The sequence below is a fragment of the Xenopus laevis genome, chromosome 7L (genome assembly GCF_017654675.1).
Source record: "Xenopus laevis strain J_2021 chromosome 7L, Xenopus_laevis_v10.1, whole genome shotgun sequence".
NCBI lineage: Eukaryota > Metazoa > Chordata > Amphibia > Anura > Pipidae > Xenopus > Xenopus laevis.
The window spans coordinates 35,384,119-35,399,356 of record NC_054383.1 but is presented as its reverse complement, the minus strand read 5'-3'; the positions used below and the strand labels follow the sequence as shown (position 1 = coordinate 35,399,356).

The 15,238-nt window shown below is 42.2% G+C and overlaps 1 protein-coding gene and 1 long non-coding RNA gene across 2 annotated transcripts in view; one reads left to right on the top strand and one right to left on the bottom strand.

Annotated features, from left to right (window-relative positions):
- Positions 1 to 3,942: 3,942 nt before the first annotated feature.
- Positions 3,943 to 15,238, top strand: part of rufy2.L (RUN and FYVE domain containing 2 L homeolog) — a 35,376-nt gene continuing 24,080 nt past the window's right edge. The window contains exons 1-2 of the mRNA XM_041568767.1: positions 3,943 to 4,042; positions 13,853 to 13,951. Of these exons, the coding sequence (XP_041424701.1) occupies positions 13,876 to 13,951 (76 nt within the window). The 5' untranslated portion in view covers positions 3,943 to 4,042; positions 13,853 to 13,875. The remainder of the gene's footprint in view (positions 4,043 to 13,852; positions 13,952 to 15,238) is intronic.
- Positions 7,673 to 9,107, bottom strand: LOC121395371. The gene is made up of 3 exons (XR_005962430.1): positions 9,068 to 9,107; positions 7,909 to 7,970; positions 7,673 to 7,712 (listed from the first exon to the last, which is right to left on the bottom strand). It is a non-coding gene; the product is annotated as an uncharacterized LOC121395371 (long non-coding RNA).

Here is a 15,238-nt window from a genome sequence, read left to right as displayed (position 1 = left end):
CCCCCTCTGGTGTAACCCTAAGCTGAAACACCTTGCTATGATTCCAGACCCTCAGTTATGGGCGAGATTTGGCATCAAGTATGTCATGGATATTCTTATTGATGGCAAATTACCCCCCTTCCAAATTCTGAAAGATAAATTTACTTTGCCTAATGTGATGCTTTTTCGTTTTTTTCAAGTGAGACATGCCATAAGCTCGCAATTTCCGGGTGGGCAAGTGGACACCACTCCCAGGAGGCTGGAGACCTATATCCACAACCCTGAACTCCGAAAACCTTTATCAATATTCTATAATCATTTAATGTCAATAGGTAACTCTAATCTTAGAAAGACCCAACTGAAATGGCAAATAGATATACCCTCGCTAGATGATGAAAAATGGAAGGATGCTCTGGAGTCCTACTCAGATGGGATGATATGTAGTAGGGACAAACTAACCCAACTTAAATACCTCCATAGGACTTATCTCACCCCTCAAAGGTTGCATAGGATGAATCCCACTTTAGCACCGGCCTGTCCCAGATCTTCTGAACTGGTGGCCAACTATTATCATATGGTGTGGACCTGTCCTGTGATACACCTTTTTTGGCAGCAAGTGTTGCAGAACATTCAGGGGAAAACAAATTGGTTAATCCCTGTGGATCCACTAATAATCTTATTGAACAGGGTAGAGGAAGTGTCTGTTAGAAGTGCAGAATGTACTCTCCTTTCTATTTTACTAATGCTTGCAAAAAAAGCTATAGCCCTCAAATGGAAGGATTCCTCTGGCCCAACTGTCCCTTTTTGGTTGGACCTCATCAGGAAAGCAATGCCCATGTATAAACTGACGTACATGAGGAGGAACTGCCCTGAAAAATTTCATAAAATATGGGGGATCTGGCTGGATGAGGAGGAGGGATGATGATCACGGTCCTACACTAGTGTAGTTACATTGCCAGCTCAGTAGAAGTTTGGTGGCTCCTATAACCCCATCCCCCCATACGCGAGTATGTTACACATGTATATCCCGCATATGTCTGTTCTTTTTGTGTACCCTTCTGAAATAGGTCACGGTCTAATGTCCTGATCATAGGTTGGACCTCACGACTACACTAGCAGTTATATGGTCTTAGATTCGCTGCTTGCAATAACAGAGATACAATTGTAGCAACAATTTTCAACATGTCAATTTTATTGTTCTTTTTGTTAACTGCTGTTGATCCTGCATATTGATTGTAAACTCAGAAATGTATTTTAATTACCACTGTACATTCAAGCCTCTGTTATACTTTCAATAAAGCAGTAATTGTTAAAAAAAAAAAGATCTTTACATAAAAGTTATACAATCATGACTAGATAGTATATTTCTGTGCCGTTCCCAATAACATTATGTATCTAACATTATGTATCTACAGCAGTATCTACATTGTTCTATTGTTACATCTTAATAATAACAGTAATAACAATTTAAACTTTCAGCTCAGGTGACAAACAACAATATGTCCCTATATAGGGTTCTGTGGGTAGGAGGCTAATAACCTGTTAATTAGGTGGAAAACAACCTGTTCGTATATTGAAAGGACAAGAAATTGCAAATCAAAGCTATATCATCTACATAATTGAAGCAGGAGAAGGAAAAGTGTGTCCCATGTCATTGCACCATCCCATTATTTTGTCCGAGATCCCAACTATATGAAGTAAAACTTAACTTTTATTAAATCATCCAAATTAACACGAGAAAAAATAATAATAATAAATTAAAAGCAAGGTTAGGTAGGGTAGCTGTATAGACACAAGGTCATCAGCTAATGTACGACATATAAGATCGAGATTATGATGTGGGTTTATGCTACAGTAGCGACTGTTGCCCACCATCAATCCCAACTGCTGCCGTGCTGGCGTGCCTCTATGCGTGTAAGGGATGGATGGCGTTTGGAGTTATGTAGGCACACAAAGATCAAGCTCAATATGTACTCTGTAAACTCAAATGCCGTGAATGGCAACATCCACCTGAGAGGCCCCGTGTCAACTGCGAGGGTACTTGCACCTCGCCCCTCGTATCAGAGAAGAGGTAGCAAAGCAATTGGAGGTGGAAGCAACCTTCCGATATTGAGAGCACACCTCGTTCCCTCCCACACCACCCTTCCTTTGAGATAAGTCCACGGTTAGGACGCGAGTAGCCGATCAACAGAGTGCCTTTTAAGTGGATAACGGCGAGCTGAAGTGCCCCTCTCCAACCCTTCCACCCTTCCTCCCTTCCACAGAACCGCCAGTCCCAGCTAGTAATCGTCCCTGCCTAACAGTTTTCAAAATAAGATGCGCCTGATGCGCGTTTCGCTTGTCAAACTGCAAGCCTTTGACAAAGCTTGCAGTTTGACAAGCGAAACGCGCGTCAGGCGCATCTTTGGCCAGATATTGGTGGGGCAGGCCTGTCAGAGGGCCCCATACAATGGACAATAGGCTGGCAACTCGGTCCTGAAGGAGCAAACAGGTAGCTTTTTTAATTACCTGTATGGACACCTTAAAGGAAAACTATACCCCCCAAACAATGTAGGTCTCTGTTAAAAGATACTGAGTAAAACAGCTCATGTGTAAAACCCTGCTTCATGTTAATGAACCATTATCATAATAATATACTTTTTTAGTAGTATGTGCCATTGGATAATCATAAATAGTTAGTGTTGTAGTATTTCTGGTCAGGTGATCTCTGAGGCAGCACAGATAGAGTCACGAAATGGTGGTTCAAGGCAAGAGATGTAAAAGGGCAATATTTATGTAAATATATATTCCAGTTTGGTAAGATTCTTTAATATGTCATTCAATTTGATATAAACTATCTGTTGCTTAAGTATTCATTTTGGGGGTATAGTTTTCCTTTAAGGTGTGTCTATCTGACAGCAGGAGGGCCACATCATACTATTAAAGCTACTGCTTTAAAGGGCAATGTAAGGAAAAACTTCTTTAAATCGTTTACCAGTCCAGGGTAATTTTCCTAAGTGTGGTGTGTCCCCATCTTCCCACGAATCCTGCTGCATGCACCAAGTCAGGTTTGATGCATGCTCCGTTCCCTAGATCTTTGGAAAAGTTCAGGACAGCACATGCTCCAAATTAGCAGTGACTTCAGCTTTACTTGTCCTTTAATGGTGCATGCACAGTGGTAACTAACCCCAAAACAGCCTGAGTCATTTTTACAATGATGCCCCCCTTCACTTACCTTTATATCGCAAGAAATGTGGTTCTTAAAGTTACCAAGAGCATTTTATTTGTAATTTGGGTCTCACCTTGCCTCGTGGCATAAATGCCCCTGGGTGTACCTATAGTGCAGTGATCCCTAACCAGTAGCTCATGAGCAGCATGTTGCTCCCTTATCCCTTGGATGTTGCTCCCAGTGGCCTCAAGGCAGGAGCTTATTTTTGAATTCAAGGCTTGGAGGCAAGTTTTGGTTGCATAAAAACCATGTGTACTACCCAATAGACCCACCTGTAAGCTGCCAGTCCACAAAGGGGCTACCAATAGCCAATCACAACCCTTATTTGGCACCACCCAGGTAAATTTTTGATGTGTGTGTTGCTTTTTACATCTAAATGTTGCTCGGGGTCTGCTTCTTCTAGAAAGGGGGCCAGTGTGGTGGGGATTGCAAATTTTGCATGCAACGTGTGCAAGAATGCGTGCAAAATTTTTTGTGTGTGGGGTCCTTTAGATGTCCCATAGCACATATACACAGTACTGTGTCATCTGCAGTAGAAGATTTGCAAATAATAGAGCTGGAAATTAGTTCTAGGATCCAGTAGATGATTATTTATTAATGAGGCTATGTTATAGTGAAAGGTGCAGCTGACTAACCATCATAAGTACAATGAGCACAATCTGACAGAGCTCAGCAGGACTGGGAGCTTAGAGACAAGGGGCGGGACTTGGGTTGCTACTGCAGAGTTCTGACTGTCACTCACAGTTATGACCACTTCCTGTAGGAGAATGAAAAGATACCTCAGCCTTCATCCCAGCCCAGACACCGAGCAGAGGACATGTCACTGCAGCTCTGATGTCATTACATTTGTAAGAGGTAAAATTCTTTTAAACCATTTTTTTTTCCTGGGGCACTATGCATTGACAGGAAAGATGGGAGATGAGGATGATACAATATTTTCCTTTAAAAGGTGTGTAATTCCATAATCAGGGCTCACTCTAGGGCAGGGCAAATAATGCATTTGTCCCAGGGGCTCCCTTATTATACAGTATAACAATTGGAAGGTGTTTCAGTCGATAAACATCAGGGATCTCCAGGCTTCTGTCTCCTCAGTGTTGATGAACTGCAAATGCCAGCATCACATACCAGCAGCAGCAAAGACTGGTGGGAGTTGTAGTCTATTATAAGTTTACACGTTAGACATCCTTTATTTCTGTCATTCTCCCAAGCAGGGCCCCCACCACCACAGCTTTGTCAGCCCCCTCCTTCTCTAGCAACATCCCTGTCAGAATTGATCATGCAGATCTCCTGGCACAATTCTTATTTTGAGTAGTTAAATGATGCACAGTAATGGTCACATGTTTTTTCATTTGCATATGATTGGCCAGTATCTGTGCCTTGCCCTGACTCACTGGATCATTCAACCCTTGCCCATCGCTGACTGTTTATATGTGATCATTTCATTACTGTGGACTCAATCTGTAGGGGCATCTTGTTCAAGGAGCCCACAGCTCATGGGCATCCACATATAGGGGCAAGGGGAGGCACAGGCCCCCCTGGACTTGTACTTCATGCCTATCTTGCCCATGTGCATCTGTAATGGCACAGCCTGGGACCCTGAGGGAGAAGGCACTTACCCCGCCACACAATCATTAGTGTCAGACTGGGACACCAGGTGCCCACCCTAAAGCCTTAGACCAGGGGCCCACCCTCAGTACTATTATTCTTCCTCTCCTCGCTCAACCGCTATTCTCCTAGTCTCTTTTCTTTACATAATATAATACTATCATCTATTATTCCATCTATTTAGTCTTTTTGTTCTCATAGAAATAAAGAATGACCATGAAATAGGCCAAATGTTTAGCAGCATGAGGGCCCACTGACACCTGGGCCCACCGGGAGTTATCCTTGTTTCCCAGTGGGCCAGTCAACACTGACTCTAGGTAATTACACCTGGTGAAAACATTTTTATTATCATACACACAATAGGCTTAACTTGTTTGAAAGTGTAGTCACATTAACAACAGATATCACTTGCAAACAGAGATCAGAGCTAATGTACTATTCCATGTTCTGAAATAAATACCACAAGGAGTGCTGTTGGTTTCTTTTACTACTCGTAAAGATTTCATGATATTGAATATTTTAAGGTACTAACATTTAATTTCAGATAATTTGTTTCCCTCCTAGGTCTGTATTTAAGTTCCATGCCACCCTAGGTACCTGACCTAAACATGCCCCCTACACTGTGCGCATGACATCACTTCCGCCAACCAATTGCCTGAGAGTTCCCTTTATCTATAATACCCTCATCATTCATACTGTATGTCTAAACTGCTGGTCTTACTGTCATTTAACCCCCCACAGTCTCAGTATTACCCTGTTGCTTTATCAGCTTTTTACAGAAGGAATTGTATAATGCACTTTTAGCTTGTATAACCTTCCTCCATACAGTACAGCTAGCTATGTTCAACCCTGTGTTCATTCCAGGAGCCTGATTCTCAACATCTGTTTCATAAAACCTCTAAAGATTATACCTTCTTACACTAATAAATGGGTGTGATAAAGGCTGGGCAGTGTCAAGTCTATATAAATATCCCACCTAATCCAGCTGCAGCCCAGTATAACTTGCCTTTGTTATCATCTACTGAAGAGGCTAAATTAGTAGATTCCTTCCTAATTCCAGGGAATTTTAGACAACTAAGGTCAAAAAGAGCATGAGATGATGATTATAAAACAGAATTTGGTTGCAGATCTGCATGTAACTGGTTTTACATGGCTTCCTTAAACCAACACAGACCATCAGGGCCCTTCTAAACTGTGGGGCTGGCCCTTTTCCAAAGGCCCAAAGGGAAGAGTTGTCCAAAGGCCAGTTAGGGTGAGATTTTGGAAGGATGTTTATTGGCTCTCAGTATTACATAGGTTTCTATAAGTCCTATGGAGGATAGTAGGACTGACACAGCACTTATATGTTGTTTCAGTTTCATTGTTAGGAACCAAGGAGAAACATAACCAATGCGACCATTTCCTGCTCTATAAGAGCCTTATTCCAACTTCTATCCCTCCCCCTCTATATGTTATCCCTGCCAAATCCCTAGCCCAATACCCACAATAAAGATACACACAATGACTTTGTGGTTAATCTGTGTAATCCACAGCTTTATTAATAATTATATAAACTGCGCTTTTTGATCGCAAGGAAGGCAAAAAACCTCTGAAAAGCAATTTTCTTCACTAGAGGGAAAAATTCCTTCCTGACCCCTTGAAGGCGGTCGGATTTGCTCCCACGATCAATGCGCCACATTGAATCAAGGGAAGCGGAGGGTGGGGGGGGAATATGGTAAGGTAAGTGACTGCGGTGAAAGGATGAGAAAGAGAAGGGAATACGGCAGCATAAACATGGGCACATTTAAGCCACACAATGAATGCTGCATTCCTTTCCATTCCATTGGACGCTGGGCAGCCAGCAGACCCCGGCAGTCTGAGGGATGGAATGAAAAAGAATGCAGGGTCTACCAAGTGGCTTAAAGGAGTTCCTGTATATAACACCATATTTTGGATAAAGGGGAGGAACCACTGGTGGAACTACAGTGGCTGAAAGCACCTCTGGTGAAAGTGCAGTGGATGAAAGGGGGGCATCACTGGTGAAATTGAGATGCCCCATACTTACTGCTGTTTCCTGAGGATGCGGTGCCTAGACTGAGGTGCATCGGTATTTGGTACCAAGGAAACTGCTGGTGGTGCTGGTATCATTTGCCTTTTTTGAGTTGTTCCGAGGACCATCTGTAAAACCAAACAAGATAACTCAGACTATGTATTTTTTTATCCCTGTAAAATCCTTATATGGGTATGGGACCTGTTATCCAGAATGCTTGGGACCTGGGGTTTTTGGGATAACGGATCTTTCTGTAATTTGGATCTTCATACCTCAAGTCTACTAGAAAATCATGTAAACATTAAATAAACCCTATAGGATGGTTTTGCTTCCAATAACTATATCTCAGTTTGAATCAAGTACACAAAACTGTTTTATTATTACAGGGAAAAATGAAATCATTTTTAAAAAATTGGATTATTTGAATAAAATGAAGTCAATGGGAGATTCAGAACTTCTTGGATAATGGGTTTCTGGGTTATGGATCCCACACCTGTAATATTTAGGAGCACATTAAATACAAATCAGGTGATTAAGCAAAATTAAATGATTGACCAAGTGCGGGAAAGAAAAGGATGGATTATATACTATACCTGAATATCTCTCATTGTTCTTAATCAGTATGGCCTTGTTGATCTTCTCTAGGTCTTTGTAGAGGTGTTTCAGGTGGGCCTTGATGTATCTGTAGTCCTGCCAGAACTCGTTCTTAAGATGTAATTTCCACCATTTTGTAATCTTTACACAGTCCTTGGCCATCCACAGATCGTAGAGTGCAGTCCTGATGTCATAGGTGATCTTGTCCCTGATGCACTCGAGATAAGGGCCCGCGAGTGTATCCTCAAAATCCCTGATCTCAAAGATGTCCAGATCAGACCAGATCCCCCGCAAGTGCTAGAAAAATGTAAGAAGCAAGAAAACATTGAGGTCAGGGCACACACTATGCTAAACCCTGTCAAATTTCTGTTTCATTGTATTTACACAGAAGATATGCCATGTTTAGCATTGGGTTAGCCCCTCTTTAACCCCTTGGAGACCTTTCTCGGCAGTCAAAAAATAAAATAAGGAAATTAGCTGTGAGCACCTTTACCTTTTCATAGCGCCACTGGTAGTAAATCCTGCTACTTGCACTAATGCCCATCTTTGATGTTCCTGTAATATAAAATAGAGATTTGGGAAGGTTAGAGGTAAAAACAGCAGCATAGTTACACCTTATTTAACAAGAACCCTTTTCATTCAGAAACTACGGTTTTAATATGGTTCCAATTAGAAACAAATGCTTAATTATGTATATAGAATGCCCCTCCCCACCAGCTCCCCATGTCCCAATTTTAAGACAATACCATCCCATTTTATTTGGTCCACAAATCAGCCCATTATTTCTGTCAGGGCCCTACTTTCCTCTGGATCAGCAGTTACACAAAAAGGTAGACCTTGATGGACGTGTGTCTTTTTTCAGCCTCATCTACTGTGTAATACGTATTACAGATGGGAACAGGGCTGCCATTAGAAATCACAGGGCCCCATACAACACCATTTTTGGGGCCCCTGGGCCCCGCCCACACTTGCCCCCGAGCCCCACCCCAGATCTCACCCACTCCACATCACAGTTAAAAGACCACACAGACATCAGCGCTAAAAAAGTAACCCCCCACACAAAAGTTATAAAAACTTATTGATGGTCAGGGCCCTCTTATAAGTTGAAAAAAAAAAACATTGGCGCCAGGGCCCCCCATAAAAGTTTTTTTAAAACGCATTGGTGCCAGGGCCCCCCTTACAAGTAAAAAAAAAAATTGGTGCCCCAAAGAATATTTTTTTTTAAAAAAAACATTGGTGCCAGGGCCCTGCGTAAAATTTTTTTTTTAAAAAAAACAAAACATTGGTGGCAGGGGTCCCCTTACAAGTTAAAAAAAATTGGGGCCCCAAAAAAAAATATTTTTAAAAAAACATTGGTGGTAGGGGCCTATAGAATATTAAAATAATACATTGGTGGCCAGGGGATTAAAAAAACAACAAAAAAAACACAAATTGGTGTTCAGTAGAATTTAACTCATGGCTTCAGGACTTCAACTTCGCCTCCTTTCGTGACTTTGGGTCTTTTCACTACTTCTGGAGTTCAATTACAGTTGTTTTCGTGACTTCAGGTCTTTTCGACGCTTCGGGACTTTGGCTATTTTCGTAGCTTTGGGTCTTTTCGCCGCTTGTCCCCCCTAATGGTGACCCTGGATGGGAAAATGCAGGACCCTTACCTTCCTCCAAATAACCCACAATGGGTTGGGCAAGTTGTTCTTCTGCTCCTGATGAAAGTTGATAGTCTTTAAAAAGACTTTTGTGTTTCTTCTTTATCTTTTTCTGCTCCTGGGAATCGCTGAGAATCGCTGAAAATCACTAGGAATTGCTGAGAATCACTAGGAATCGCTCGTATTTCACTTTATGGGGAGAGAAAGAGAGAGAAGAGATTGTGAACTCAATCCTCTCTGCCATATATATCTGTATATACTGGATTTCCCTTAATAGCTCAATACTGCGCTACTGAATATGGTTGTGCCATAAATAACCAGTAACACCAATCAGCAGCAACCTTTATAGAATGAAGGAGCTGATTGGGTGAGACAGAATTTATTGGTGCAATCAAGGGCCCTAGACACCACTGCTAACCAAGGTTGGGTCCTGGTGACACAATGCACAAACTAATAGTTAAATGAACACTTGGAATCACTCTCATTCATTTCTATGCCAATTGCTTCACCAGGGCTCAATTGAATGGGAGTGATCATTTTGGAGTGAGCATTTGGTTGGCCATACACTGAACTGGAAATCACATGGGGACAAAACATCCCAAATCCCCCTCTGTGCCATTACTGTAAAGCTGTATGTTACTGGCAGGGTGTTATGGGGCAGAAGACACTGGTTCCCATTAGAGGCCCAGGTGAGTAATGGGCCCACTGGGGCTTTTCATAACCAGTCAAGCTCTGATCAGTGCCCCTGCACCCATAACACAAGGCACCCTAATTCTAGGCATGTAACTATTGTTCTGGTTTGTGCTACTTGTCTTTATTCTCAGGTCCTCCCTTACCCATCATACCCATCACTACTCTAATGCTGAGGCCACTAGGATGAGTGATGAGTGGGACAGTTGGCCAATGGCAGTTGGAAAATGGCAGTTGACATTAACAGCTAAAGAGCAGCAGAGTAAATGGTTTAATACTTCAAAAACTGTAACAAGTAAACAAGAAATACCAAACACTCTATATTCTATAACTACAAGTCAGGCACAGGGGGTGCTGGGAATTGCAGTTAAGGCACAGCTAGATAAGCACAGGTTTAGAGTCAGTGGGACAGCAAGTTCTCATGTAGTCTCACTCCCCTTAGCAATGGCACACAGGCAGATTTTTCAGTACTTTGGCACCCACAAGTTTTAGTTTGGGAAGGGGCAGGGCTGCCACCAGAAACCATTTTCAAGGCCCCATCATTGATTGTCCCCTTCCTTGTAGTTGTACCCCTTTGTACCCCTGATGGCTTATCATCAAAAATGATCCCCCCCCATTTCCAATGAAATTAGAAAAGATGGAACTGGAAAGACAAACTGATCTCTCCAATGGACAATTTCATGACAAGCACCTTCCCAGACAATTACAATAGCAGGCAATGGTGGGGCAATTTTGGGAGCTTTGGCTGTAGACTAAAGTCCAGACTGGGATTTAAAAATGGCCCTGGCATTTGAGACACACAGTGGCCCTCACAGCCCCCCCAGCAGCCCAATAAATAGTGTCTGTCTATTACAGCACCCCGTTTGGCATTTGCCAGAACCCACAGATTGCCAGTCAGGGCCTGCCTCTAGTCCCCAAACTACTATAAATCATGGAATCATGGACTGCCCAAACTATCCCCTTGTATCATTGACTTTATGCCCCCCCCCCATAAAGTCTGCTCCACTTACCTCTGAATCCAGAAATGAAATACTGGTCACTTGTGCCTGAGCCGTTAAGTCACCTTCCCTGGCAGCTTTCAGCCAATCAGTGCTGAGCTGGGAGTGATGTCATCCTCAAGTAAGGCATGATATACCAGTAATTGGCAGCCAATCACATCAGACATGTGCATTTATGAAAATACAACAAATAGACATCAAACATTAACAGTCATAGAACCAGGGCCACCATCAGAACTCATTGGTCCCTGACTGGACTCTCCCATGCCCAATGAATGAAGGTCCTGCTGAGATCTCCTCTCTTAGCCCATCAGCTACAACTCAACTAGAGAGATACAGTTATGGGATCACTGAAGCAGACAGTAGTATTCTGTTGGGAATATGTTTTTTCACTTTATTCTTTTTCAGCTCTTTATGTTTGAATTGGAAAAGTTTTCTTGTTTTAAATGTTCTACCTCCCTAGCAACCAGGCAGAGGCTTAAAAAGACATAGAAAGGCATAGTATCATTTGAAGCTTGCAGCCTATTGCCACAGCCTATTGTCACTTGTCTATAGAGACTGAGACTAGAGCTGCACCCAACAAATATGCTTTAGTAGGGTGCAGCAGACCCAACAAGGGCCTAAACATTCCCCCTATGCCGTGCAACCTAACCCCTCACCACCTCCCCCCCAGCTCCATCACTGCATTTCCAATGTAAATACATGGCAGAGGCTGGGGAATCTTTTTTTTTTAATTTAAAAAATAAATTTATAGGCACCCGAGGGCCGCCCCCAAAACCTGCCACCTTAGACACAGGCCCTTGGGTGCCTTAATATAAATACGCGCCCAAGAGATAACAGAGCTGATACATCAGAAGCAGTTTCAGGAAACCACAGATATTTTGTATGTACAATACTGTAGCAGGTGCTGAGGAAGGAATCCACCTTCTAATTAAATCTCACAAGGACAGTGTTTGCATGCAGTTTTTCCTTTAATGAGGACTGAGAGAAAAACAAATTGTTTGTTGCATAATATTTCCATACACACTCTCACACACACACTCCCTCTCTCTAACACACACACACTCCCTCTCTCTAACACACACACACTCCCTCTCTCTCTCTCACACACACTCACACTCAGAGGAGCCAGTATAATCACTAAGGAAAAAAAAAATATATATATATATATATATATATATATATAGCCAATAAGCACTCCTTTAACCCCAAACAAGCCAGTGAGATCACTGAAAACTTACCAATGAGAACTCCATTAACTCCAGGAATCCCAGTAAGATAAATGTGGAAATCATTTCCTCATTTACACTTGCACAGGCAGATTACCAACACTAAAGTGCTTGTGTCTCTCTGTCTGGCACCTGTAGAGAATCCAATTTAGCTGTGCGTTCCACAGTGGAATGTATGGCCATCTTGGATTTTCTTTCTCTAGAAACAAAGCTGAGAAGAACCGAGGACAAGCCGGGCAACATGGGACATTTAAACAGCGATCTAGGAAAGCGGCAGTTTGTTTTGAGGTATTCCATGTGTCTTCTCCACATGCCCCTCATTGTTACATCACTAGAAAATGCCAAACTCCTTTTGGAGCATCAGTTTTTCTATATGCAAGGAAGGGCGAAAAGTGCCCTTAACTTTGCACCCTACCCTGTACATACTTTTTAAAAAGGGTGAACTAGGGCATTGCCACTTCCATCTGCATGAAACATAACACCAATGTTCAGCCTGATCCACCCAAGGCACGTTTCAGTGGACGCCCGTATACTGTAGTTCTGATTTGAAATGTTTCTATGTCACGACCCTGTTTTGAGAAACACAGGATTGTGGGGAACAATATGTTGGTTAGAATAAAATTCCAAGGTTCACCTGCTGTTTGCCTTCAATAAATGATCCTCCTGGTGATTAGAGATTAGGAGGAACACATGTTTCAGTCAGAGCTCTATAACCTGTAGCATCCTAGCTATTGCAGAACTACAAATCACTTTTATTCATGTAGGGAGACATACAGTAAGTATATTACGTTGCCCAGCTGAACTCAGTAACTAACTACATTCAGTCAGAAGGGAGAAAATAGTTTGCTGCTCATTAATTTAGGTTTTATTTTCATAACTGCAATTCATTTTTTCATCAGACACTTTTGAGAATTAGAGGCATCAAAAGGTTGATACTTCTAGGAACCTCTCCATGGCAAAATATAGCTGCCTCTCACTGCAGATACGGCAACAACTAGAGGAGAGCATAGTTCTATAGCCTTATAAGAGGGACTCCAGTAAGGCTTTAAAGTTGGCCTTTTTGACTAAATGAGTTGGGTTTGAGGTATATATTGACACGGATTTGATGAATCCGACATGGACACAGTATCCTGGTGTTCAGATTTAAATGTTGGCAACTAGGCACATGGGTTCAGCTACTCCCAGCATTAGGGACTTGTCCAGCGTTGTGCCACCCAATGTTCATAGACTCCATTTTAATACATTTTTTAAAGTTTTAAAACATGTTTCCTTTTTCTCTGTAATAACAAAACAGCGCTTAATGGGATTGGCTACTTCTATCAACTTATATATTTTAAAACAGTTACCAATATGTACAGGTATATATAGGAACGATGTTGCGGTTTCACCTATGAACTGATACATTGTCCAAATGAATGTTACTAGTACAGTGATACGCATTTCATTCTCATTTTCCTTTACTTTGGGGGCTTCTACTTTCTATTTGGTTATGCAGATTGTTACTTAAGTTTTTTAGTTTATTATGTATGATTGTTTTAACTATAATAATATGCAATACTGTATTAATTGTAGGAAAACAGAAAATTAGTCAATTTGAGGTTCCAACCCAACAGGAACCATTATTAATATCAGGGGCACTGGCTTTTGCCCTGTTTGGGCGGAGATAAAACCAGGGTATTGCCCCCTCCCCTTTGGACACGTATCTGGGCACACACACTGATAGCTGACCACAATTAGGCACAATTGTTTTATGTTGGCCATTTTAGTGGCTGCAATTATGTGCTGATGTTACCACCTAGTACAATGTCTAGCGATTTGTAAATTAATTGTCAAATATTGTTATTTTTAATGTAAATCTCTTCTTTTTCTTTATACAGATTTTCGTTAAAGCAGTGTCACTATGGCCCAGTTTGGAGTACAAAGGAATGCACCTAATTGGGTATCCCAAATTACAGCAGCAGTGGTGTCTCAGCCAGGTATAATGCTATAATTGTAGATTTATCAGCAGCAAGATAATGGGGTTAATTTGAAACTTCAAATCACGGGGGTGGGGGGCAATATGTTAGGCACCCCCCAGTAGCTGTAATTGCTTACTTATTCCTTTATTATTCCTTTATCAAAAGAGCTACCAGCCTGGGGTACTTTTCTGCAGAGTATGTATGTGCAGTGTTTGAGGGAATAAACACAAAAGGTTTTGGTTACTGTTGGGTTAGAACCTCAATTTGGCTAATTTTCTGTTTTACTACAATTAATACAGTTTTGCATATTATCATGGTTAAAACAATAAAACTAGTTTTATATAATCTCAATTTCAAATCATCATCCATCTTTAAGGGCTCATACACATGGGTGTTTTTTTAACTTTAAGATGCAGGTTTGAGTACATCAAATGCAACCTTGGGATGATAAGGAGTCTTGGCATGCTTAGTAGGGTAAGCCTTGGGATACTTAGGGGTGAGCCTTGGCAAGATTGGGAGGGTGAGCCTTGGGAAACTAAAGGGGATGAACCTTGGGATGGTTAGGAGGGTGAGCCTTGGGATGATTAGGAGGGTGAGCCTTTGCATGCTTAGAAGGGTAAGCATTGGGATACTTGGGGGGGGAGAGCCTTGGATACTTAGGGGGATGAGCCTTGGGATGATTAGGAGGGTGAGCCTTGGCATGCTTAGTAGGATAAGCCTTGTGATACTTAGGGGGTTAAACATTGGGATGGTTAGGAGGGTGAGCCTTGGGATGATTAGGAGGGTGAGCCTTGGCATGCTTAGTAGGGTAAGCCTTGGGATACTTAGTAGGATAAGCCTTGGGATACTTAGGGGGTGAGCCTTGGAATGATTAGGAGGATGAGCCTTGAGATGATTAGGATGGTGAACCTTGTGATGATTACGAGGTTAAGCCTTGGGATACTTAGGAGGGTCAGCCATGGCATGCTTAGTAGGGTAAGCCTTGGTATACTTAGGAGGGTGAGCTTTTGCATGCTTAGAAGGGTAAGCATTGGGATACTTAGGGGGGGAGCCTTGGGATTATAAGGAGGTTGAGCCTTGGGATACTTAGGAGGATGAGCCTTGGGATGATTAGGAGGGTAAGCCTTGTGATGATTAGGATGTGGAGCCGTGGGATGATTAGGAGGGCGAGCCTTGGGATGATTAGGAGGGTGAGCCTTGGGATGATTAGGAGGGTGAGCCTTGGGATGATTAGTAATTTGAGCCTTGGGATGATTAGGAGGGTTAGCCTTGGGATGATTAGGAGGGCGAGCCTTGGGATGATTA